This window comes from Spodoptera frugiperda, chromosome 1 (genome assembly GCF_023101765.2).
Source record: "Spodoptera frugiperda isolate SF20-4 chromosome 1, AGI-APGP_CSIRO_Sfru_2.0, whole genome shotgun sequence".
In the NCBI taxonomy this organism is placed as follows: domain Eukaryota; kingdom Metazoa; phylum Arthropoda; class Insecta; order Lepidoptera; family Noctuidae; genus Spodoptera; species Spodoptera frugiperda.
Window position 1 is genome coordinate 8,859,787 of NC_064212.1, and position 26,765 is coordinate 8,886,551.

The 26,765-nt window shown below is 34.7% G+C and overlaps 4 protein-coding genes across 6 annotated transcripts in view; 2 read left to right on the top strand and 2 right to left on the bottom strand.

Annotated features, from left to right (window-relative positions):
• Positions 1 to 5,087: 5,087 nt before the first annotated feature.
• LOC118273065 (trifunctional enzyme subunit alpha, mitochondrial) lies at positions 5,088 to 11,724 on the bottom strand. Its single transcript, XM_035589828.2, has 14 exons — positions 11,528 to 11,724; positions 11,276 to 11,382; positions 10,786 to 10,972; positions 9,572 to 9,764; positions 8,849 to 8,970; positions 8,222 to 8,451; positions 7,817 to 7,996; positions 7,434 to 7,600; positions 7,117 to 7,346; positions 6,808 to 7,000; positions 6,363 to 6,498; positions 6,022 to 6,245; positions 5,759 to 5,875; positions 5,088 to 5,627 (listed from the first exon to the last, which is right to left on the bottom strand). Exons 1-14 carry the CDS (start codon positions 11,595 to 11,597, stop codon positions 5,492 to 5,494), a joined length of 2,292 nt encoding a protein of 763 aa, XP_035445721.1. The 5' UTR covers positions 11,598 to 11,724; the 3' UTR covers positions 5,088 to 5,491.
• Positions 9,039 to 13,867, top strand: LOC118273068 (probable palmitoyltransferase ZDHHC24). 2 transcript variants are annotated; one of them, XM_050697825.1, is made up of 2 exons: positions 9,039 to 9,146; positions 12,328 to 13,867. In XM_050697825.1, the coding sequence occupies exon 2, from the start codon at positions 12,400 to 12,402 to the stop codon at positions 13,246 to 13,248; it is 849 nt and encodes a 282-aa protein (XP_050553782.1). In that variant the 5' UTR covers positions 9,039 to 9,146; positions 12,328 to 12,399; the 3' UTR covers positions 13,249 to 13,867. The 2 variants fall into 2 exon arrangements, with proteins under 2 accessions (XP_050553782.1, XP_035445723.2); XM_035589830.2 differs by lacking the exon at positions 9,039 to 9,146 and adding an exon at positions 12,006 to 12,172.
• LOC118273066 (major facilitator superfamily domain-containing protein 1-like) lies at positions 13,556 to 17,966 on the bottom strand. The gene is made up of 10 exons (XM_035589829.2): positions 17,428 to 17,966; positions 17,054 to 17,204; positions 16,059 to 16,184; positions 15,606 to 15,811; positions 15,307 to 15,520; positions 14,950 to 15,163; positions 14,770 to 14,867; positions 14,444 to 14,556; positions 14,261 to 14,357; positions 13,556 to 14,178 (listed from the first exon to the last, which is right to left on the bottom strand). The coding sequence occupies exons 1-10, from the start codon at positions 17,549 to 17,551 to the stop codon at positions 13,971 to 13,973; spliced, it is 1,551 nt and encodes a 516-aa protein (XP_035445722.2). The 5' UTR covers positions 17,552 to 17,966; the 3' UTR covers positions 13,556 to 13,970.
• Positions 17,967 to 19,510: 1,544 nt separating this feature from the next.
• The window catches only part of LOC118273069 (uncharacterized), a 32,400-nt gene continuing 25,145 nt past the window's right edge, over positions 19,511 to 26,765 (top strand). Inside the window, exon 1 of one of the 2 annotated variants that reach the window (XM_035589832.2) lies at positions 19,511 to 19,992. In XM_035589832.2, coding sequence (XP_035445725.2) covers positions 19,763 to 19,992 — 230 coding nt within the window. In that variant the 5' untranslated portion in view covers positions 19,511 to 19,762. The remainder of the gene's footprint in view (positions 19,993 to 26,765) is intronic. The other variant, XM_035589831.2, reaches the window with a different exon arrangement.

The window sequence follows — 26,765 nt, forward strand, 5'->3', positions numbered from 1 at the left end:
GTTGGAATTGATTATCAATTAGCTTAAATCGATAGCCTAACAATAATTGATCTGGTTGCCATAAATACTAGATACGTATTTTATACGATTCGACTGGAGAAAAATATTAGGCCAAATGATCAGCGAAAATAGCGAAACGCATACATAAATAATAATAAAGGTTGTGCCATATTCTATTGTGGGGGTTTAATCATCCCCTTATTAATGTCAGGTGTAAATAACCTGGTGTATGTTCTATACACATATGTTGTATATGTATTTATTATTTATCAGGTTCACACACACCCATCTCAACGCAAATTACCGACACATTGGTTACCCAAAATAAAAAATAATAAAATAAAAATGTTTATTTCATCAACTATTTATTATGTACATAAAGAATAACAATTATAAGAACAACCTTTTAAGCAACGATATGCTTGTGGTAAAATGATTTTGAAGTCTGTATATATGAGTACTTATTAGTTTACTACTCAGACTTAGGAAACTTACTTTGTAGACTATCTATATTAATTACTAGCTGTTGCCCTCGACTTCGTCCTCGTAAAATAATGACTTCAGACAGAAGTCATTATATTTAGGCTTATGATATTTTTTTAAAATAAAAGTAGCCTAAGTTACTCCTTAGTACATCAGCTATAGCAATAAAAGCGCCGTCAAAATCAGTCCAGCCATTTCAGAGATTAGCCAGAACAAATAGACAGACAAAAATATTTATATTATTAAAAAATCATATGAATATTCATATGCATGTAGTAAAAACCGGTTTTTATTACAAACAGACATTACAAATTTATTTATTAAAAAGTATAGACGTAAGTATCAATGTTATAATTACGCTTAGGGCCGTATTCTGTTGTAGAACAAAGATAAAAATAGATGACATGAAACATAATTTATTGTGGCCTCCTATAGCTAATACTAGTCTAGTTTCAATGTCGGATTTCCGGTTTTTGAACGCACTTAAGTGTACTAACTGTAAGACTATGTACAAATGTCTTATTGTATAATCTTTTTGTCCCTATTTTATTTAGTAATGTGTAATGGTGATAAGTGATAGGTATTGCAAAATTAAATCCTACGCTTTAACAACTATTACGTAAGTAACAACTATTACCTTTTTATTTGATTTATGGAAGGCCAACTAGACCAGCGAAGTGTTTTAAGTTACAGTTAACCATAAAAGTAGTACTCTCATTCATGAATATAAAGCTGCAATAGTAGGGGCCACTCGCTACCCGCTACGGAACCCACCCACTCCATTCTCCGAGCGAGCGCTGAATTGATTCAATTCCTTTTAACCCCGGACGCGAGAACTTGACAAAATCCGCTCTACTGGAAAAGTGTCCCATTTATTGAAATGTTACAGGGAAAAGATAACAATATTTTATTGCTGCTAAATTCTCTTTCGTAATTTACTTCGTTTATATTGTAAACTTATAAGTTAAGTTCTTTTAGGCTGTTCATGCGAACTATGCGTCATATACATGCATCTGAATAATATGATGGTCATTGAAAAATAATTATAATTATATCAGAAGCCCAACGCTTATTTTATCCATAAATATATCCACAAGGAGGTAAAAGCTCACCCCCTATTGCATGGGACTTATAACACAAATGGTGAAAAGTGGGTGTACATTGTACAGCGGCATTACGTGCCGTAATGTGCACCTCTACCTATCCTTTCGGGGATACAAGGCATGAATGACGTTGTAGAGGTAAAAGGTACATAATATTAAACCTATAATTGAGGACATGAGGAGATAAAAGTAGTGACGTTAGTGAAAATCCAAACGAGTTGGACGACGGTGCATCGACCGTTGCGATCGCAGCAGATTGCGTACGCGCATTGCAATGCATCTGTCTGCAGTTTTCCTCAACATTTTGTTACCTGCATAATTCCTTTTAGACGAAATATTGTGTGACTATTTCAACTAGTTAGATCAAGGTAAATAATTAGCATTATGTAACCTTGAATAATAGAACCATAATTTCACCGTGCTTGACACCAAGCCAACTGTGAACTTAAAAAGCTGGGGTCATTGTACAATCTAGGCTAGTCTCAATCATAATTATTACTAATCCATAAATAATAAAAATCTTTGGTCATGCATTAGTTCTATAAAGTATCTAATACATAAGACTTATTGCCCGCACTACATTATTAAGACCCGTTTTAATAAGTTTAGTGTGTTCAATTTTGACTTATAATATGTACTCATAACTTTATTAAGTAGAGTTTAATCTTTGTACGTAGTTAACGTGCTACATAAGTAATATGGGGCACGAAACATCTAGCATATACTGCATGAACATAGTACCCTACTATAAATATGTCAACACACTTCCAACCCTCAAAATGATAAGCAATTTATGTCAAAGCAAAAGCTATAATAGCAGCAGGGTTGTAGACTAAAACAATTTCCTAGTCATGAGAATTCAGTTACCGTAACGGAAATGAATTATTGCCTTAGCGTCTGACCCTACAGCTACAAAGCTCTGTTCCATCAAAAGCTTTAGATGTGTAATTACCCGCGATGACGCAACCTCGCTCTCGACTTCACAAGAGGCTTCAGATGGGGAGGTGGGAGGGCCAAAGGAGGGTGGTCGGTCGCACCGTTTCCATGGATACCGCAGGGAGGCTGACTATTGCAACAAGTGGGACTTATCACGACTTTATTCCCAGCTTTTCCGTTTAGGGACTTGAAAAAGTTTTATAGTGTAGGTAAGTGGAGCAGTCTTTTGTAAGAATATAATGGCGCGACTTTTTATAATAGCTCTGCGAAGAGTAACGAATGGATGCCTATTTTTAAACAATACAATGTCGCATACTTTGGATTTTATGGAATGGGCAAACGAATAGACAGTGATGGACAAACGCAACACCAGAAGAATCAGAAGAAACAGTCACCTGCTACTTACAATTGCCAATATTTTATTGTCTAATGATTAATTTAGTAAGCTGGTACTAGTGATGTAACGAACGAATATTCGCATTCGAATTCACGAATATTTGCACATTTTTTAACATTCGCATTCGCATTAACAAATTTGATGTGACTTTTGGCACTTTATTCCTAATAACCCATGATGTCCATCATTTATTTTGACCAGATTAGATTACAACAATTTACAAATGAATGCTGCGTCAAGTAAGCTGTCAAACAAAATAGAGCCTAACAAAAATTGGTCCAATATTCTTAAGTCAATATTTGCATATTCGCGAATGTCAAAAAACTGACATTGGTTACATCACTAGTATAGACTGTTAAAAATAAAAAAGAATTATGATTTAATTAGATATATTATGTATCATTAACTTTCGTATTTTTCTTAATTTGGTACGTTGTATTTACAACGCGACTGAGAAGACAGGTCTACAGAATAGACGGGTCTACTGATTAGAGTCTAAGGAGCTGCGGACTACCTAGCGGATTTACCGCGGCTCCGGCTCGACAAGCAGGAGTAGGAACGGGGTGGTTTTTAGTCAGTAAGAGTCTGGCACTCCCTCTCGCCTCGCCCAGGGCGGGAGAAGCCATTGGATGATTTTTCCCCCGTTAAAAAAAAAGCTACGCACCTATTCGATGCGGTATTTTATTCTAACAAAACGAAGGCTCTCACGCCTACAGTAAAGTAGCCTAATTGATTTCTGGCACGAGCTTGTTACACTTATTATCTGCGAGGGTGGAATAGTAGGTCATCGTAGGATTAATTCAAGAGGAGGGAAACTAACACCTATCTAAATGTAGGCAAGAATACTTTTGGCATCAAATTTTGTACATTGTTCTCCGTACTTCTGTTATCATAGACACTTCTTAGATTTATCAAGTACACATTTTTTGCTTTAGCTCCATCGTCGTTAAAGAATGCAACGGCTTTGTTAAAAGGAATTGAAATAGCTATCAACTAATATTAGTTATTTTTCACGAAACACGACGCGACGTGCCTTACCTACTTACCTACATTCATACTCATATTGACTAGGTACTCGAAGGCTAGGCTACTAGAAAATACTTTGCAGATAAATCAGCAATACACCTGTCTACTCAGTCTAAGCAATGTTTATGTGATCCATGAATTGTTATTCCGAGTCTGGGTCTCATGTGAAATTGTATGATTATAAGTTACGCAACTACGACCCACGAGAAAATATTATAGAAAGAAAATATTATTATATATATTTTATTATATAAATATTAGTGTGAAGCGTTTAAAACAAAATCCCATCTAATAGAAGTTGGATGCAATTGTTCAAAGGAATATATAATAATATATCAGATGGTATTTCGTAATGAGCCCTCAGTTACTGACAATAGTCACAATACTCACGTATTTGTTATGAGTTCACAATCTGTGCAAATACATGTCGGTATCAAGTACAATAACAATAAGATATAATTGAAGAGAGCTGCGTCTCTTTACGTCATCCAGTCAATGCACCAGTTTACACATTTGGTGAATGACTGGCTGGGTGATTCTTGCAAAAAGTTAACGGCGTCATTATCCTCACCCAAAAGTTAACAATTCTGGCGATTGAAACACAAAATTTGGTTTCAATAAATTAAGCTGTGACACTGCTCTCAACCAATCAAATATAAATAAGGATGACAATAAGCTACCATGATGCTTAATAACGCGGGAGAATAATGATTTGTTAAATAAAAGTTAAAGTTTTTTGAAGAATCACCCTACTACGTAACGTGTTGCAGCTTCGACTCCGGTACCGGCAAATATGGTTTTTAGGGAAATTGAGGGTGGTTTAACCCCGTGACTTCATAATTCTGCAATAATTATTGCCGACTACGGCTAGCAGATAGAAGCTCTAAAAAACTCATAATAAGCTTAACCAATTATATCGGTACCCTAGACTCCCTGCGTTGATAGGTGGCGTGGCTCTTGATAAGAAAATGCCAAGAAAATATTAGGACTCCAAACCGATACAACCTTCAAACGCTCAAGAAAAGAGCGTATTGCTTTTTAAAAGACCGGCAAAGCACCAGTGACTTCTCTGGTGTTACGGGTGTCCATGGGCGGCGCTGATCGCTTACCATCAGGAAAAAAGGAAGAAAATAAAACCATAGTTATGATATAAAATAATTTATTAATTTAACATCTCTCTATGTGTACATACATGACACAAAGGCAGTTTTAGTAATTTCAAGCAAACTATCAGGATTCAACATTCATTATATTTATATTATACACAGTAAAACCTTCATTGTATCAAAATGATTGATTTTGATTACCTACAAATCTAATTTACTTACTATATAATATTTACTTATTATTATGAATGAAAATGATATCGATAAATATTCACACGAAAGTAATATAATATCAAGTTGCACATGATTGGGATTGTAACACTTACACACATCACTAAAATCCTCTTACAAACATTTCAATCAAGACCAATTGGATGAATAGACGAACGCCCAACGAAAGGGTTTCTTTGAACCAGTAACAATTTGTCAACAGATTAAATTTACTTTGGATAGAACTTCTTGCCGTCCCTAGCCATATCTACGAGAGTTTGAGCGGGCTTGAAAGGTGCTCCATACAGGCCGTGGAACTCTTCCATCTTCTTAACCAATTTATCAGCACCAAACTGGTCTACCCACCTGGAAATGATGTCACACGTTTATATGTAGTTACAACAAGAAATGCATTTTTCTAATCAAATGACATAAACACTTAAGATATTTGAAACTTTGTGGGTCATAATTAGTAAACATTAAGATAGTTATCATACCTGAAAGGTCCACCGGTGAATGGCGGGAAACCAAGACCGAAGACAGCACCAACGTCACCTTCAAGGGGGCTGTGCAGGATCTTCTCTTCCAAGGAGAGAACAGCTTCATTCACAAATCTGTGTCAAATTGCAATCGTTATGACTGTAGAAGATAATCATCATTTGAAAATGCTAATGAACTCTATTAATTTGTTTCTTATTGTAATACAAAATAAGGTTCATAATCATTACTTATTTGTTATTATTTTTCAACACCAACATACCTAGACACCATTCGCAGCTGCTGGTCTTCCGCCGTGTTGGCTCCACGAGCCTCCAATGGGTACCTCTCCTTCAGGATATTGACGGCTTCCTGGTTCACTTCCTTGTTCTTCGAGCCCTTCTCGTAGATGTAGAAACCTTTGCCAGATTTCCTGCCAAGGAATCCAGCCTTGACAAAGTCGGGCATCACCTCCAAGTTACCACCACTGAAGCGATCTCCAAAGGCCTAAAAACAAAAAAAATAATTATGCTACACAGTTTTATCAGATGGGGAAAAACCAAAAGAAAGTAAGTACATTCTTTATAAAGTACGTTATTTTTAGTTTGACTTCGATAAGTTTACCTTAGCTAAGTCGACGGCGATGTGTGAGCCGACATCAATACCGACTTCGTCAGCCAATGTGACGGCACCAACAGGGAAGCCAAAGTTCTTGGTGAGACTGTCCAAAGTCTTAGGGTCAACTCCTTCTTGTAGCAGTCTGTGTAAACAAAGACAATACTATTAACATGTATCTTGAACGATTTTCAACAGTATCCAAGAGAAATTGTATGCAAAAAGTATTTCAGTTATTTCAACATCAACAGCCTATTAGTGGCCACTGTTGACCAAAGGCCTTTTCTCACATGGATAAACTTTAAGGTGGTTTTTCTGTTATTTACTAAAGGAATAATAAAATGTACAAGTTAAATGTAACACCTACTTTCATGTTATATGTAGATCGTAATTACAAGAGGTGTAGCTTTCAAATGTAAGTTTTAATGTAAAGTCTAGTTCCTAAGCTTCATACCTGACGGCCTCACTAAGCATAGTAGAGAGAATACGAGTGGTGTAGAATCCAGGTCCGTCGCCAACAGTGATGACAACCTTGCCCTGGCGCAGGCCCACGCCCACCGCGGCCGCCGCCGTGTCGTCACTGGTACCCGGGTGACGGATGATCTCCAGCAACTGCATCTTGTCCACAGGGGAGAAGTAGTGCATACCTGAGAAAATTATATTTCATTACAAATACAAATAAACTAGAAATGCACAACATAATAATTATTATAACGTTGTTGCCGGTGAGTTGTTAATTCAGACAAGATACTGATACACTTACCGATAACCTTGTCGGGACGAGTACTGCCGGCTGCGATCTTCGTGATGGGGATAGCGCTGGTGTTGGTGGCGAGGATAGCGTGCTTGGGGATCACAGCTTCGAGCTCCTTGATGACCTTGTGCTTGATGTTGATGTCCTCGAACACAGCCTCAATTACACAGTCACATTTGCTCATCTTCTCGTACTCAAGAGTTGGTAAGAGGTTAGCCAAGTACTTGTCCCTCTGCAGGCTAAAATAAATAGAACAAAAATTAAAAATCATACTTGTCTATAATAATACAGATGTTATAAAGATGTGGCTAATAAAATATATTCACCCAGTAATCCTCTTCCTTTTAACAGAGTTAGCCAATCCAGTTTGGATCTGGCCGACACCCCTGAAGAGACCAGCGTTGGTGGCATCCTTCATGACTACATGGTAACCTTTGTTGATGGACACTTGCACTATACCGGCACCCATCAGACCAGCGCCGAGCACTCCGATCTAAAGAAATAATTAGCTTTTATAGTGGCATGACAAAAATATTAATTTTGCATTTATTTTTTTGTGAATTCTACTTCTATCTAATGAGGTAAGTATAAATATTTCCTACCTATAGCATCCTTGATGAAGTTTTGGAAAACAGAAAGCAAAATGATAAAATGAAGCTAAATATTTACAATCAATGTAATGAGATAAATATGGTAATTTTGTACTCACCGATTTGATATCAACTTTGGACTTTCCAAACCTGTTCTTCTTACATTCAGTCTGTCCTCTGAACAGTCCAATGAGACCTCTGCTCTGTGGAGTGACGGCGAGCTCGCCAAAGCCTTGAGCTTCAGCCTCGTAGCCAGCAGTGGGGCCTTTGTCGACACCAGTCCTTACCACATCAAGAATCTGAAAGAATTTTTTAAATAGTAAAACACTATAAAATAATATTACGCTATTTATTCCAAGAAGAAGTAAATCACTTAAATCTACGCTAGTTATAAGACTTCTTGTAAAGGGTAGCAAGAATACTGCCAAAGCTAGGAGCGTGCTGTTCAGCTGAAAGTTATTCTATGCTTAACCCGGAGATAATTGACTAAAACTATAATTAAAAGTAACATGAGTTAAACTTACTTTCAGTGGTGCTGGGTAGAGACCACGAGAAGCTTTCATAACCTGCTCCTTGGCTTTGTTGAAGATCATGTTCTTCACCATATCCCATTGCATCACACTGGCAGTGATTTTCTGAACTAATCCCTTCTTAGATCTATCTACTTTCATTTTGCCATTTGCAATGTCTCTTGCTACTTGAATGGCTACAGTCTCTAAGTATCTCATTGTGTTCTCTTCTGGGTTACCTAATCCTATGAATAATAAAAGAAGAAAATTATATTTCATATCTTGGAAAAGTCATGACATACAATAATAGGATAGATGACTAATTTTTACTTTAATGTCGGTCTTGTACATTATTTTAAAATATTAGACACGTATTTTTTATTTTCTTATGGAAACAAATACTTTCGTAGATATTATATCGATTTGAAATATCGCGTGACGTCACTTGTATTGCATTTTATATTTAGAAATGACGTATTTGCTGCCGCTCTTAAACTTCAATTCGTTTTATTTAAGTATTATTATATGACAAAACAAAAAAAAAGTGTCTAAAATTTTTTCATTACCTAACTGCCGGACTAATTAGTTTTTTTATTAGCATACCCTGTCATTATCCATATTATATAATGTATAGTTATTTACCTGGACCAAGAGGGGAAACTAACAAATCAACTATTCCCAACTTCTTAGCCTTATCAGCTTTTACAGTCTTTCCAGTGAGAGCTAGGTCCAAAGTCGTGGGAACTGAAGTAAGTGCTGGCAACCTAAAAAACAAAATCATACATAAATTGTAACATTTTATCAAGAATCGAGATGGTTCTATACAAATAGTAAATGTCCTTGAACTAAGTTCATTCATGTGATCCAATCTGACTTGGTAGTACATTATTTTAGTACTATATAAATTAATTGTCAAGGACATATGAAAATATTTATATTTGTAAGTATGCACTCTTATCTATATCTCTTAGTTACATATATTTATTTATAATATGATTGTGCACAATATTTGGCAACCTTGCTCTGAATATTATTTCATTGCCAACTATGTGATCTTATATAACTTGATCTTTGTCCAGGTCATGGTTATTTCCTTATTATATATATATATCCTTATTTGTTACTATGACTCCTTTACAGTGAGATAAGTATGCTTTATTTTTATTCAAAGATTTGCTTTTAAATTATACTTATTAACTACTACCGCTTATTAGTTGAAAACTATATTGAATGATAATTTTATTACATTAAAATATTCCTTGTTTTTAATACTTATTAAATCAAGTTACAAATTACAATTATTATTAATTATTTTACCTACATGATATTATTTAGTGTAGGGTACACAAGTAAAAATATAATTACCTTTGAGTACCACCACCTCCAGGCAGCAGTCCTAACATAACTTCTGGAAGACCAAATCCAGTCTTGGGATCCTTTACAGCGATACGGTAGTGGCAAGCCAGAGCTGTTTCCAAGCCACCACCAAGGCAGCTACCCTGGATAGCAGCGATGATAGGTTTACGTGACTTCTCAATTCTATGGAAAATTCCATGACCTGTAAAAATAATATATTTAAGTTACTCATTATATTAACATTATAATTATTATAACAGTTCACACAATATAATATAAAATTTTCTATTACAATAGAACATTATCTGAGGCGCAGACTTAGTGCGATTACTTATTCTTACTCACTAAACAAATGTTTAGTTATCCTCGTTGTTGGTATAAATAAATTGATTAAATATTGTTTATTTTTTTTTCTGATTTATTGTTTAAACAACAATAAATCATGATCGCTGAGAAGATTGCAATAATAGCAAGGGCATGTAACATTTTCAGAACTCACATTGTGTATAGTTTTCTCATATTTGTTCAATGATTTTTCTTTCTTGTGTGTTAAAATAACTCAGTGATTATAAATGATAACATGATTATTTTATTCATTGTTATTTTCTACAAAAAGAGTATCTATTGTTTGTTTATATATTAGCTATATAAATTAATTAAATGTATAATATATATGTATATTTGTGAATTTTTATGATAATATTAAGTTGCTTTAATATTTTTTTAATCCTAAGTAATTATGTATATTTATAAAGTTTATATTTATAGTATATAATTTAATTATTTATATTACTTTTTATTTTGTGTATAATAACCAAAACAGCTAACAAATTAAGCTTTGTCAATGTCATGAAACTCTGTAATTCTCTTAAAAGATAAATGTCAACATCTCACGTAAAATCTATACTAATATTATAAAGCTGAAGAGTTTGTTTGTTTGTTTGATCGCGCTAATCTCAGGAACTACTGGTCCGATTTGAATAATTCTTTTTGTGTAGGATAGCGCATTTATCGAGGAAGGTTATAGGCTATAAATCATCACGCTACGATCAATAGGAACCGAGCAGAGCGCGTGAAACCGCGCAGAAGTAGCTAGTTAGAAATCTGTATGCTTGAGCATACAAAATAGCCAATAAATCATTTTCATTAAAGATTTAATATTTAAAGTAGTATCCTCATTTGATAAAATTAAAATTGATTAGAAGATTAATTCAATTACAAACCTCTTTTAGAGAGTGTCACAAATTCATCTTTGGTGTTGCATGCCTCCAGCATGGTGATGTCAGCTCCAGCGATGAAGCATCCTGGCTTGCCTGATATCAGGACTGCTGCTTGAATAGAGGGGTTTGATTCAATCTCATTAAGTACAGTTGTCACCTCATCCATAACAGCAGTATTCAAGGAATTCACCTGAAATTATCAATTCAAATCAGCAATGAGGTGTCATCAACCTTTTCTAATTGGTTTCCAACTGGAAACCAACATAACCAATTGGTCTACTATCTTTATTCAGATTAATAGAATTTTATGAGTTATGTGTTTTGATGACTATGCTAATTAATAGGAATTCTAGATATATAACAGATGAACATAATGGACAAGAGAAACTGAAACATCAAGCAATGTTCAGTTTTGTTTTTAGCATTATGAATTAATGGTTTGGTTGGAATATTTGGGGCATTTGCTTGGAATATTGTCATATGATAGATTTACCTTGGTATTAGGTGAATCAAGTGTAACCACATAAACGCCATTGACGATTTTACACTTGGTATGCACCAGACTACCTGCTGCTGCAGCATAGTTTCTGCTGTGTAAACCTAAAATAATGATGAAAATGGCATTAATCAGAATATAAAATAAGAACGACACTAAATATTTTCATATTTTTTACCAGCACTAAAACTATTGATAAAGTTTGCCGACGAATGAAATTATTGAGAAAGTCACACAAGTAGTCCTTACCAGTTAAATATTTCAGATCCTTACGGGTCCTTAATATCTTAAGGGCACTAAATATTTTACTGTTCGACATGATTAAAAGTTGTATATACTATTAAAAACTAAATAAACGATGAAATAAAACTACTAATTAAATAATTTTGGACCCAGACTTTGAACCTAAACTTTCGTCGTGATGTGGGAAGTTAAAGGGGGTGAAGGAGGCAGAGGAGGGTGCGGCGCAGACGTCAAATAGAATAGCCGCCACTTTTTTTGTTTCAATGAGAATTCAAATACTAGTCTTTTAGAAAAACAAATTTTAATATTTAGTTATTTCTTTTTGACTTCATTGATAAATAAAAGATTGTATTTCTTTGTCAAAATGTACATAAAATTATTTAGCTTACTATAATATAATGGGAGTTCCAAGGAAGTTCAAGTGAGAATTTTGGTGAGAATACGCCCGGTCCATTGACCCATTGACAAGGAGAAGGAGCTGAGGAGGAGTGAAAACATGACAGACAATGTCAATGTCAAGTTAATATTATCAACAATGATTACAATGAAATGATTTATTGAAATTATAAGTTTTTTAATATGTTTTTAATGTAGTATATTAAATTTATAACGTGTCGTTTACATACATTTATATCAAAATAACAGACACAGGTAGAAACCCTAAGTAACACCTAAATTTTCGGTTAATTCACAATAAATTATTGTTACTGCAATAGAAAGTTGAAATTAACATTTGTTTTATAATTCTATTCTATTTAGTTATTAGTATTATGGTAATAACTATATTTCCAACTTTTCTGTTTTAGGTACACCATACAATACAGTAATGGTAAATTATTAAACAAAAATAGGAGACCAAGATTTTATTCTAGGACAAAATGCTTATGAAATTGGAGTTTATAAAAAATAAACAGTTGAGAAGGCTGGCAGAACATACCTTTTATATCGCCATTACTTTAATACTTATACCATCATTCCTTTACTTCGAACTATGCATTGTATTACCAACAATAGTGGAGCAGTGGAGCTTTGCGTTCTATTGTCATATAGCCTGTGCAACGTTTCTGTTACTTAATATCATGGGCAATATGATCTATGGGATGTTTACAAATACTACAATAAGAGGTAGAAACCTTGAAGGATTCAATAAGGCGGACTGGACATTTTGTAGTGTGTGTGAATGTTTGAGACCACCGCGAGCTTGGCACTGTGACACATGTGATATCTGTACTTTAAAAAGAGACCACCACTGCACATTTTTCGCATGTTGCATAGGGTACTTTAATCATAGATATTTTATGCTATTCACTTTTTATATCTTTGTAGCTATGTTATACTCTTTATTTTACAATATAAAATTTGTATCTGAATTCATAACATGGAACCATGGACTGATATTGGTTAAATTTATCTGTCCACTAGCTAGTATTGTTATTGACTTTGGAGATGAAAGTCTTTATGTTTTCTTGGTAGTCATAAATGTGTTAGTTGGCCTTTTCACTGGATTTTTATTCATATACCATTTCAATAACTTACTTAAAGGAAGATTGGTTTATGAAAGTAAAACTTATACCAAAGATTTTATCCATAACAGGGGTTGGAAGCTAAATTTGACAGAAGTTTTTGGGGAGAGATGGTATCTGACTTGGATTTCTCCCTTCATCCATAGTAAATTACCAGGTAATGGCATTGAATGGAATGTAGAAGATAAGTACAAATTGTATTAATGAGCTTTCTAAGGAAGTAGATTTATACAACACTGAATTACATGCCACTATAATTATGTTATATACTGCATAGCAGGAAATCAACGAAAGATTCAGTAATTATAAGAATATGATCTGAAGTTTTTGGAAAACTATTTGCATTTGTTTTGTTTCCAAATTATTGTTTTACCTATTCATCATCAGATAAGGCAATCATGTTATTGTAGTACTCAATATGATGAGTCATTAACAACAAGGTACTTAATGTCATTGATCATGAACAATATATGTAATATGTGATTATATTGGTGCCATTAAAAATATCTAATGAGATTATACTCATATATTTTATTAACATGTAATAATAATTGCCTTACAAAGTGATATGCAAAACTAAGATAGGAATAAAATAGTATTATTATACACAAGTAAAATATTTTACAAAAGCACAAATGGTTGTTATACCAACTAAATGTTATATTTGTACTTATTAAAGTCTACTTAAAATTAATATACTTATATTAAATGTATAACAGCATTTACAACATTTTAGAATAATAATAAATGAGACTTGTTGTTCATTGTATAATATATTTAATTCACCAGTGTAAAGTGTGGCAATAAAGATTTTACACATTGATATTTTGTTATTAATTTAAAGAAGTTAAAATAATTTTCTAAATCTGTAAAAATACGTACTAATAATTATTTACATGTATTATAGGAAAAAATTACCGAGATCTCTATTCCCTTTCTGAAATATTACTATTTGGTAGTATTTGTGCTAAGTATCTACTGCGTATCCTATCAGACTGGGCCTGGGCGACGTCTCGTGGATTAATAGGCGTCTGATCTTGCGCCGCATCTGACGGTCTTCGTGAATCAGTTTCCTCTTGATCTGTAAAGTCTTCATTGTCTAATAGATTTGCTGTTTCGTCAGTTCGTGTAACCCTGCAACAATAACAATTTTAACGTGAATAAATGTGGATAAGTCCATAAATAAAATGTACACCAAGTGTATATTTAAACTTACGCAGACTTTGTAGACTCCCTCATGCTTGGTGACATGTTCAGGACTCCATTGTTTGCTGAGTCAATGATGTATATAAGTACAGCCGCAATGAGTGATACTGGAAATAAAGTTCATATTAGGTAAAACAATTTGCCAATTACCAACTTATGTGAAACTTAAAGTTGAGTATTTTAACTATCATACCAAAGAGACATCCTAAGAAGAACATTTCTAGCATTAAGTATCCATATTTGTCAACAATCATTCCTGCAAAGATTATGACTGTAGCTAGGCCCATGTTCTGCACTGCTTGACATCTGAAAATACACAAAAACAAATCATTAACTTCTATATTTCCCAACATGTATCATAAACTTTACAACCTTGACTTTCAGTTATTTGATTACACAAACAAAGCAACCATGCGTTTGATATTACATGTTAAGTGAATCTAATAGCCATGTAAAGCTATATGTTATGATTCTTATGACTACAAGGGTATTGGAGCAAAACTTAAATAAAAATCTTACATTCCATATGCAGTTCCTAATTGGTTTTCTGGAACAATTAGAGCTACCAGTGGCCATAGACCACTAGCCAGTAGGGAATAAGAGATGCCCAATGATATCTGAAAAATAAGAAACCTTTAATAGTAGAAAATGTACGCCAAAAATAATATATGGAGTTATTAAATTAGTTTAGTTTCTTACCACACCAATGTATGGGTTGAAGAATGTAAAAGCCAACATAAAATGTGCACCAATTGTTGTCACAATGCTGATTATAACCCACGTCATATTTCTGCCTGTCTTGTCAATGAGAATGCCAAAGAATGGACTTAGAGCTGCTGATAGCAGATAAACCATGGAATTAACGTTGTTCGCCTCTTGTGGCAAGAAATCGAATTTCCGCTCGAAGAATAATCTGAAATCATGAGAATATTAATTGTTATTTAAATTCATATTGTTGAATTTTAAGACTTGAAATATTAACAAAAAAAAAAACATTACACAAAAGTACACAAATGGGTAATTTAGATAAATCGTAAAATCTAGACAGTTACTCACTTTCCCAAGGCAATAAATGGAAAGATGGCTAGATAGTAAGCCACACAAATTACAGACAACAACCAAAACACTGATTTAAAATGTCTAATGTCTGTTAGGTGGAAGGGTTCATTGTTGCTTTGTTCATCTTGTCTTCCGAGAATTTTTTCAGCTCTATAATCCATCCAGCCAAGAATCACGCCACAAATAAGGGACACAAAGCAAGTTAGTGAGGCTGAAAATATAGATTATATTAATAAAGGAATGCTAAAGGGTTTATGACAATTATACATGGATATATAGATTATAGTAATACAAACCTAGGAACAATGTAACTCCCAATCTTTCATACCCTCCATAATATGTGGAAACCCATCTGTAAACAGGTTCCATCACCCAGAAATTGACAGTACTTCCGAAACGGGAGAATGATAACTGTAGTCCAAATACCATGTTAAGTTCCTTCCCTTTAAACCAAAGAACGACATAGTTGTTTACTACCACTTGTAGAGATTCTCCTCCGATTCTGAAAAAAATAGATAATGTTTATTCACTTTTACGTATATAGTAAAAGAAAATATATTACAACAAATGTTTTAAATACAGTCTGTAGAAGTGGGCAACTTCAATAAGTTTAAGAAGGGTCCTTGATGTTTGTATCTTATCATTTATTTATTGATTCATAAGCAATCATTATGAATTATTTATATACAATAATTCTATGGGAAATAGAAAAAAATTACTTAAAAATGCGTATTTTTTCTGATACATACCCAAACACAAATCTACCAAGTATCATCAACCAAAATGCGTTAATATACACTCCGAACGCAAATATAACTGCTCCAATAAACACAATTGTCATATAAATCACTGTGCCCAATCTTACGCCAAAGTACCTGAAATTAAACAGAAATTCTAAATTTCATTATGTCAATAAACAGTGTCAATAATATTGAGGCCACACATGTTGCTATGTATTCATAACATTCTCAATATTTCAATAATATAATTGGACTCAATAGGGTCACAGATATTGTAAACATCATATCATTTGCTCTTGATACATAATATTCTCTATACATAATATATTATGCAGTGCAGTGTGCATACTGTTCTAAATACCTAATGATAAAATGTAATTTGTTTTGTCAATGTTGAAACAGGATAGGACTACATTGTTTATTGCATTCATAAATTATTCTTCATTAATCATAATGCTATATAAGTATGTAGGTATATTAGTAATGTGTGCTCATTAGTAAAAACAAACATGCTTTATTTAGTTATCATTTAAAAACATTAATTTGACTCCTATTACATTAGCATTAAGTGGCATTAACTACAGTACTGATATAAAGTGAGGTAATATAAAATACACCCACTTTTTAAGTCCACTGTTTATTTGCTGATACACTGATATTGTCTAAATAACACATTTGATTGTATATATTTAGGTATATTGATTGCACTTAGGTGCACTTTAGGTATATTGATATATTAGTGGTATATAACGAACTGTTCATATTATAATTCAAATGAAAGTAATAAATTTTCACATTTTATTTGCTACAACTCAAACAAAGCAAGGGAGAGCATTTCAGCAATAATTATGTTCTATTAGTTTCAAATTATAATTAGTTGGAATTCTGCATACCCCTAGATTGAAAAAGTGTTAATTTTAAACAAATATATATAAACTCTGTATACATAATTGTGTTAGCGGTCATAATGAGATAAACAAAATACTAATTATTATGAAACATACCTATCAACAAGATAACCGCCTATGAAACACAATATCACATTTGGCCATGAGTATATTGAGTAAAGCAAAGCAAACTGGGATGTGTTCAAGTGTGAATCATCTTTGAAGTTGTCAGCCAATGCACCGGGAGTATCGTAACAAAAGTATGAACCTGAAACAGGAAAATTGTTCTTATCACCACTATTATCCTAGGAAGGTCAAACAAAACAATAAAATTTGTTATTTAAAACAATTTATAATAACAATTAACTTAATATTAACTATTAACTTTGGTTTAGCTTTTGAATACATTCAATGAGGGTCCATTGTATTGACAACAATAGACCCCTATCTCTACAACTTTATTACAATTTAGAAACTCATTGTTAACTTACCAAAACAAAGGAAGCACATTAGCAATAGTGCAAAAAATCGATGGACTCTATTAGCTGGGTGACACCATGATGTGGGCTGCAGCATGGTGGGCCGGTTACTCCCACTGGTTTCTGGAGCCTCCATTCTTATCACTTTACTTTTTTATGAAACTTAAAGCTTTTAACTACAATAAACTTATTTTGAAGCAAATACGTAGATACCCTTGTAGTGCATCCATTCACTTTGCTTGCTATGATAGGTTTATTTTACTATGATAACACTGGCGTTTACTGGTGCCTACAATAAATGCTAGTAACTAAAAAAAGTATCAAGGAAACAACAATGCACAATTTCACTGACTAATTTTATCTTTTGATTGCGCAGCACTTTTAACAATGAATTGTCAAAAAGTCACATTATTTCTATATCGTATCAGGTTGAGGCTTAATTGATTATTAAAAACAATTGTCGAAATTAATACACATCGACGTCTGATCCCGATAATGCAATGGTGTTTTGTTGAATGAGAAATAATAATTTGTAATCACGTCAACAATTCAACATTCAACAAGCTGTCAATGTCAGTTGTCACATAAAACGAATGTCATTAGTGTTTTTATTATAAAGTTATAGAACATAGTATTTTTGCTATGATGCATAAGGAGTTCCAAATATTTTAAAGTATTTTATAATTAGATTATTTATAAGAAAATTCAAATATTTTATTTGCATGTATAAGAGTATATTAATAATTATTTCTGGCATAATCAGATAAACGATATGCAACGGTAAAAACCGCACTCAATAAAACACTTTTGTACTTTTTGTAAATAGAAGCAATTTTTGTTTAGAAGTTAAACTAAAACAATTAAAAATAATTTCCTTCTATCATATCACTTAGGATTACGAAAAGAAAAGGATTTAATACTATTCTTTTCTGGTAACAAACTCAAAATTATCATATCACAAACCAATTTGAATGTTTTATTTATAATAATACAAATTGGTAGTTGTTTCATATCGGTGCTTAACCTATAATATGTTTCATAAACAGGTTATTTAACTACTACGCTAATCATACAAATTTCTGGTGAAATGATGGATCTTCAAGGCGCGCGCGGAACGCAACGTGCTATTTACTCGGGTTTGGTTTTTGTCGAGCGACGAGCTACCCTTGCTCGCCGTTCTAAAGCTCGTGCTTACGATGAAGGAGAAGACGACATCCCAGTCCCCTCGCTGCTCACCATGACCTGAACCAGAACCGGACGCCAAAAAGTTGCGGTCACCGACCATATCTCTGAGGACACGACGGTGATCAACCTATGCAGGACACCCACCGTGTCCTACGGGCGGTACTCGCAGTGATGACACCCGGACGTTTTCTCCCGCCCAATCAGAAACAGGTACCTACCCCTGAAACTCCGCGTCAGGCGGTAGGTGAGGACGCCGTAGCATCTCTCAAGCCACTCTTCAAAGAGAATACTTACCGCTGCAATGACAGAGAGCTGTACGTAGGTACCACTACCTACTACTTACTTACTATAAAAAATAACTTTCACTTAATTAAACTTAAAGTAAGGTACCTACCTAAAGTAGGTACTTAAAGTGAGTATTGTGTTTGTTTGTCATGTAGGTATTTCGATTTTGGTTTTCCCAGTTTTCAGCTAAGGATTTTTATTAATAAGTTCCTTAAGTAGAGAGTAGTGTTTTCTGAACAGTCTTCGAACCCGTCCCAGGACATAACATCCAAATACCATATAGGTAAATTCAAATTTATGAGACTACAAATTTTGGCTAACTTCGGCCAAAGTATCTACAGAAAGCTCTCTTGGCACAGAACAGTAACAGATCACCAACTGACCTACTAACAATGGAAGCGAATTCAGCACTTCTGATGTGCATTCTGAAATAAAAAATCGACAAAATTACAGTAGGTGTTTCAGGTTTGTACCTACTAAGAATATGGAATCTTCAGACAAATCAAATCGTTAATAAGGAACATGAAATGTTTGTCTACTGTATTGCATTACTTAAACATTTTATATGGGACAAGTAATGTAAGAAGCAGTGTTGTAGGTACATAAGTTGTTGTGGCGACAATGTGGCGGTAGCAGCGGTAGTGGCGACGGCGAGCTGCGCTGCGTAGAGTACGCAGTGCGCAGGGCGGGCGGGGCGCGGCGGGCGGGCGGCGCGCCGTGCCGCGGGCGCGCAGTGCTCCTCGCGCAGGACCGGAGTGGTGTTCACTCGGCGGCGCGCCACGGCGCGACATGCCCAGCTGATGTTTATTTATACCGCGAGCTCGGTGGAGGGTGCGCGCGGGAGGCCCTCCCCTCCGCGGCACCACGGTTTCGCGTGATGCAGCCGAGCGAGCTAGCCGACGCCGCGCACGCCGCTAGCGGAAACCCCCCGCAGCGTGGCCTCAACGGTGGCCGTTTCGACTTTGACGATGGTGGTACTTATTGTGGTGGATGGGAAGACGGCAAGGCCCACGGCCACGGAGTGTGTACTGGACCCAAAGCGCAGGGAGCTTACGCCGGCTCCTGGCACTTCGGCTTTGAAGTTTCCGGTGTCTACACCTGGCCCAGGTGAGATAGTGACTTCGCCCGGGCCTCGCACACGCCCGAGCGCAAATCCGCGTCCGAAGCCGCTCCAAAAATAGGCTGCTATTAATAATTGAGTTCGGTGTTTCGCTAGAAAACGCGTGTAACGGCGGTGAAAGTGCCTCATGGCCCAATCTCAGCGAAAATATTCATATCGATCGGTAGACGCTGATAACAACATGACGTGATAACAGTATCATGATTATCATATTCAAGTCCTGGTGTCGATTGACTTGTCATTGTTAGAGACATCTCCATTAGACAATCTGAGTTGAAGACCAGGAAACGCAGTTTTATAAATCTTGATTGAAGCAATTTAACACAATTGGCTAGATGAGGCTGATTTAAAAGAAATACATTCATATTGCGAGTCTAGCTAATGTTTTGCAAATGTTACGCAAATCCCAATAGGCTATTAGTATTAAGATGCTCTATAAACAATGTATTGTTCAGCCAACTAATTTGTCCCTAGTCTACATACATGTCCAATAAAGTGAATTTTATGTTGTCACGACATTCACGTGTTCATTCTTTCCATTATCCAATGCTTTTACAATTAAGTAACTACATAATTGCTTTATGTAATGGAAGTACGTACGTGTACTAGTGTTACAATTCATTAGAGTATGGCAGAGTGAACTGAGAAGTGTTACTATGCGTATCAATAGTCAATAGCCAGTGTCTGCGAATTAACCCGCCGCTCGACCTAATTCACGCTTTAACCTTACAGTTAGCTGTTTTATGACTTCTGATCTGACTCTTATTTTAGTTATTTAAAGTCCACCAGATTTATGATGCGTGTCTAAGGACTGTCTTCATAATAACCAACTGTCCAATAAACTATCTGAATATCAATAACTAGAAATCAAACATGGACTTACTGGACTTAAAGTCCTATTCCCCCTAGATGGGGCTGAGGGCGTCCACAGAGGTCCTCCATCTCGATCAGTCTTGAGCTTCCCGCTCTTCACCTCGCTCCGCGTGATTCCAATGTCCGCCGCTTCTGCCATCCCTGTACGACGTCAGGTTTGGCTAGGACGGTCACTCTTCCTTTACCCTTGGGGTTCCAGTCCAAAGCTTCCTTGGGAGTACGGTCGACACCCCTTCGGAGCGAACTGCTTATCTATCCCCCTTACAACACTTGAATTGACAGTCGAACATTCGAATCAAACATGGACTCTTAGTCAAAATATTGTAAAAAAAATCCCCAGACTAAATATTAACGGACGGTAATCCATCAATTTTAATTAGAGCTAACAAATTGGTTTCGACACATTCTGACATCAGCTTTATGTAATTAAATTAAAAACTAGGCTTCTAACTACCTATGAAGTTAGGGATTATACGATACACACACGAGCCGAGCTGATCATGTTTCAAGATCATCAAGCGGTCTGGGTAACTGAGACGATATTCGTTTATTATGGAGATACGTTTAATTAAATTATAATGAAGCTGTAATCTGGTATATGGGCCAGATATGAAGCAAAGAAAACAAGAATAGTACTACAGTACTGTACCCTGTACACAGGGCTACATGGGTATCCTTTTTCGTAAGTGCAATGACCCAATGACAGTTCGCATTGGTATAAGTTTGTTCTGATATAACCGAAAGGTCTGGCAACGACTCTGCGTTTTATTCTCACTTCTTTTCGGATGGAAAACGTATAGTAACTGCATTTATAACAATTACAATATCAATACAATTTTGGGTATTTTTTAAAGAGCAACTTGAATAAAAATATGTTCTATAGGTATTAATTAGTATTTACAATTGTTGTTTAGTACTTAACAACAGCCTTGTTTAATCTAAACATTGTTCCAGTTTAGGTACGGATACCGTAATAACGTAGGCATTGCACTGAATATTTAAAGTGCAATCGCCAGTACCCAGACATTCGTAAAATCTTAATTTAATTTCAGGCTTTCTGCTGGAAATTTTTAAGCTTACTTTGTAGTTGTATGAACTACCAACCTATATTTACACTGAGATTAGTTTAAAATAATTAACTCTTGATTGTACCTAGAGGTTTTAATCGAATAGGTCCTTATTCTGATACTAAGCTATTTTACAGGATAATTATACTGAATTTTAGAATCAAACTTGAATAATAAGTACCTACGTATCTACAATAAAACTACAGGAATACAAATGTTAGCTAAAATTTACACGAAAGTGTAATAATTAAAAGTGAATTAAGTTTAACTAAACGCTGCTAGGAATATTTCTTTCAAGAGTTTTGCACGCTTGAAGTTGTAGACGCGAAGTCTGCAACTCAGACCATAAAGGTTCCATAGTTTTAAGGTTTTGCTCTAGATTACATTCTGGCAACTGAGGCTCTTACAAAATGTTGATGCCATTAAGTTTTTTTCTTTGTTATCTTTTTTTTTCAATTATGGCATCTGTTGATTTTTTTTACCAATTCAGACAGTATTTATTTTATTTAGTTTAATTAAAAAAATAAGTTAGTCATAATTATATTGATAAATATTATTTATATCAAAAGCCACGACATCCACAACTCAGTAATTATCAGAAAGTTACTTTTCAGGTTTTACTAATGTTCTGGCAACTTTTTTACAAAACCATTTTGGATGCCATTAAGTTTTATTTTTCTCTTTTTTTCTTAATGGCATCCGGTGACGTTTTCGACCAATTCAACCAGTATTGTCTAATTGTCATATACAAAACTTTTTGGTCCTCAAAAAAAAATTAATAAATGATGAAAACAATAATTATTTTCCTTGACCACCACAACTACCTAGATTGGGATAAGGAAAAAAAGTTTGATAAAGACATCTAGAGTAGCAAACAAACTGACATGCTCACATAAAATGGTTGACTGGTTGGCAAAAATACCGTCATTCGTGATCTCGATGCAGTCGTTATTAAGTATACCTAGAGGTAATTAGGTAATAAACGAGAATAACTTCAGATTAGCTTGAATTAAAAAAAAATAGGTATTCAGCCTCTTAGGTATTTATACACAAAACCTATATCACATGAATTTGCGACCTAAATATTAGTTATGTGTAATCGTCATAAAACTATGTAGACATGAAAGCTCGAATGAAGTAATTTCAATGGCATGTAGCCTAAAATTGTACTGTATTGAATATTAAAATACTTCAAATGGTTACAGAAAGTAATAAAAAATGCTCTTAGAATATGTGAAAAAAAGTGTACATGTGTCAGGGAGTTAAAAGTATACAGCTATTCAAAAGTAGGTAGATATGTAGGTACAGTTGAACTCGGCAACCATCGCCAGCTACAAGTATATAGCGTACACTATGGTGACCCATTTTCATGCGATTCCTTAAACTAGCACGGTAACCCATGTACGCTTGATGTCCGACGTTTCTCTGCCAAACTTTATACAAAATAATAAAAACGTGTATTTGTTGAAAAGCAATCCAACAAATCAACGTTTCCATCGCACTATTATTTTAAATACGAATGTTTGTACGTGATTGTGTGTTTGTTAGTTCTGTACACAGGAACGGCTTAACGGATTTGTGTGAAATTTTAATATTATGATTTTTACGTAGGTATTACAAACATGTGCCTGTTTATTAAACGCATAGATTGACATGTTGGATCTTTGTTTAAATTATAAGAGGGTCAGCATTTTATTTTAATGGCGCATGAATAAGCACGAACGTATGTGAAGAGAAACGTACTAATGACTAATGCGTATTCGCTCATATTACAGTTTATTAAGAATTTGACTAAGGGTTTTCACATGTCCATAGAAGTCGATTCCTGTCTTTTGTTACTCACAGATCTATGTCAGTAGATATGACTAAGTCGATACGTACTGTATTTTCTGAATGAACATTCATAAGATTACTCTTACATTTGCTGCTTTTATTATCCCACTATCACAAATTTCATGAGCCACTTTTTCCTCTAGGTAAAATACGGCAAATTATTCTAATTTTAGTTGTGTTGCTGGGTGTAAAACATAGATTGTATGTATCTATAGGGCGTATCCGGGTTACCTTCATTCTGTTAAAAGTTTTCCTAAAAAGTCGGAGTTAAAAGCTACATTAAATTATCCCGACCTCAACTGTTTAACCCGACCTGAACATTTTTTATGCCAACAGTCCCAAAGGAGTAACCTTTCTCATTTCCAGAATGATTAAAAATGGGTCAGTTTTAGGTCAGATTTCAACTATGTAGACGAGTAATAAGAGCATTTACCAATGATAACATTCATAATATTATTTTGTAGTCTTTGTATATTTGAAATTAAATTATCTTTGGTCATCTGCAATCGTCTGTAATACTTCAACATTTTGTATAAAAGAGACAATATTTCAAATGAAAAGATCTCATTGAAATTCTTGCAGACTTCTGCAAATCCTTTTTTTATGGGGAAGATCATCCAATGACTTCTCCCGCCTTCGGTGAGGCGAGAGGGAGTGTCAAACTCTTGCTGATTAAAAACTTTGAGTCGGAGTCCCGGTAAATAACTTATTACGGCTATCGCAGCTCGCAGATCCGGATCGGGAGACTTATGTAAATCCTGAAAAAACGTTCACAATAAAAACAATTGAAATAATATTGTACAGTATGCCCTCTCTCATTATAACAAGTTATTACAAGTAATTAGGTAATGTTTCGTGTCGAAACATTATTTGGAAACAAAATATTATGATTTTATTCTTCATGACTAATGTGTGTGCTTATTGATGTTGCCAAAATTATTTATTTAATACACTTACGTCATGGCTAAACTATTTCTCAAATAACGAAATTCTTTCTAGTCACATAGAGCGTGTATAATCGTTGGTTGGATTGGTCTGCAGACTGAGATCGACGTAGGTAACTGAAAACTAGACATTCTTCTAGGCTTTTCTTATTAATTTTTACTCCCGGAGCTGTGGACTGCCTAGCGAGTTACTACGAAACGGGTGGTTTTTAGTAAGTAAAAGTCTGACGCTGCCTCTCGCCTGACCCAAGGCAGGAAAAGCCATTGGATGATTTTCCATCCTTAAATATAAAAATTAGCTTTTTAATAGTTGGTAGTGTAGTACATTCTGACTGTCTTCTAGATTTAATCTGTGGCACTGACAGTAACCAAGAATTTAAAATAAGAATATTCACAACCCCAGTTTGTTGTTTTGCCGAATGAATTATCTATCCTCATGTATTCTTGAATAGCTAAATAATTTCATAGAATTTCTACCATATTTCATTTTCTGTACAGAAATTATCTAATAAAGTTTTTCTATCACGTTTCTAGCTTATCCTTAGAGATTCCATCTTACCTTTCCACAATCTGTTTTCCTTATTGAACGTTAGATTGCTTGAAGTTAATAAATTATGTATGTAAGCACAAAGTAAATTGAATATTGTTGCCAAGTAATATAGGGACCAGTATATATAATGTTACACGACGAATAAATTGTATTGAGATAGTGGATACATATTATACGTTACGTATATTCATGTATTATAAATATACATGAATGGTCCTTGTGAAATAGCTTTGCACTTGCTAAGGACAAGAGCTTTATCTTTTGTCTTTGCCCTCACTGTGCAACGCCATGATGTCTGTTCACGATGATATATTTTTATGATATAAGCCGCTAAAGGAGCAGACGGATGATGGTAAGCAATAGCCGTCCACAGACACCCGAAACACCAGAAGCGTTAAAAGTGCGTTGCCGACCGTTATTGGAGAATCGGGGATGAGGAAGGACGTAATTGGGCCCCCGATAGCCTCACTTACACAACGCAAGCACGTTTCACGTCGGTTTTATGTGAGGCCGTGGTATCACTCCGGTCGAGCCGGCCCATTTGTGCCGAAGCGTGGTTCTCCCACACTTGACATGTCTGGACGATGTTTATATAACACGAGGTCATATTCATAATATTAGGTAACTACGCAGAATCTAGAAAATCAAAGCATCGTGACAGATGAATACTTCGCTGTCCTCTTGAGAATACCGGAGTCATCACTACAGACCTCTTCAAAAGTGAAAAGTTAACAGCTTATTTAGGTTTGAGGAAATGTTAAAGGTTGATGTCGGAGTAAGATAGAGCACACAGATTATAAGGACCGCTAAATTGAGAGAGAGGAACGTAAGTTTCAATGAACTTGTGGCCTTCTGCAAATTATTGAATAATTAATGATGAAACTTTTCACTGGAGAAGGCGTTTACTAGGTACCTACTGTATTAGGTAGTACCGATGAATTGTTTTAGCAACAAGCTATAGTTAAAGAAGTATTTAATGACTTTTACTGAACATTATCGATAAATTATTAACTGTAACCTCTAGTTAGTATCTGGCATAATAAAAACCATAAACAATAAAATAGAGGAAATTCTTTAAAATTCTTGGACCGAATGATAGTTTAGCATTTAAATTAATTGGATTGATCTTAAGTCGGCCATTAAAGTTTTCTGTTAGAACATCTTCAGTTTGAACCCGGATTTGGAACTGTGCCCAATAAATGGTTTAACGAGCCGTTGTTTTTTTCTATATTCTGACTCAGTAGGTACAAAATGTAGGGCTCCGTAACCTATTCACACAATTGTTTCTTCCTTCTTAGTTCTAGCATTACACAAAACAGATTTTCCGACTTTTCTTTCATGTCTGTATGTATCAAAGAGGCAATGGCGTCATACAAATCAAACCATAAACTATGTTTTATTGGCCCAATAGCTAGTTCATTGTTCAATTCAGTCGTTTACAACGTAAAATATGTATCTATACACAATCTAAACATACATCAATCGTGCGTAAT

What these genes read in the sequence shown, in the direction of transcription:
- LOC118273066 (XM_035589829.2), bottom strand. Translation starts at nt 17,551, where the DNA reads ATGGAGGCTCCAGAAACCAGTGGGAGTAACCGGCCCACCATGCTGCAG. An exon ending in CTTGGTAGATTTGTGTTTGG is followed by an intron (nt 15,812 to 16,058) that starts GTATGTATCAGA and finishes TATTTTTTTCAG; the next exon opens with AATCGGAGGAGAATCTCTAC. An exon ending in CCATTTATTGCCTTGGGAAA is followed by an intron (nt 15,164 to 15,306) that starts GTGAGTAACTGT and finishes TCATGATTTCAG; the next exon opens with ATTATTCTTCGAGCGGAAAT.
- LOC118273068 (XM_050697825.1), top strand. Translation starts at nt 12,400, where the DNA reads ATGCTTATGAAATTGGAGTTTATAAAAAATAAACAGTTGAGAAGGCTG.
- LOC118273065 (XM_035589828.2), bottom strand. Translation starts at nt 11,597, where the DNA reads ATGTCGAACAGTAAAATATTTAGTGCCCTTAAGATATTAAGGACCCGT. An exon ending in ATGCTTAGTGAGGCCGTCAG is followed by an intron (nt 6,499 to 6,807) that starts GTATGAAGCTTA and finishes TTGTTTACACAG; the next exon opens with ACTGCTACAAGAAGGAGTTG. An exon ending in TTCACCGGTGGACCTTTCAG is followed by an intron (nt 5,628 to 5,758) that starts GTATGATAACTA and finishes CATCATTTCCAG; the next exon opens with GTGGGTAGACCAGTTTGGTG.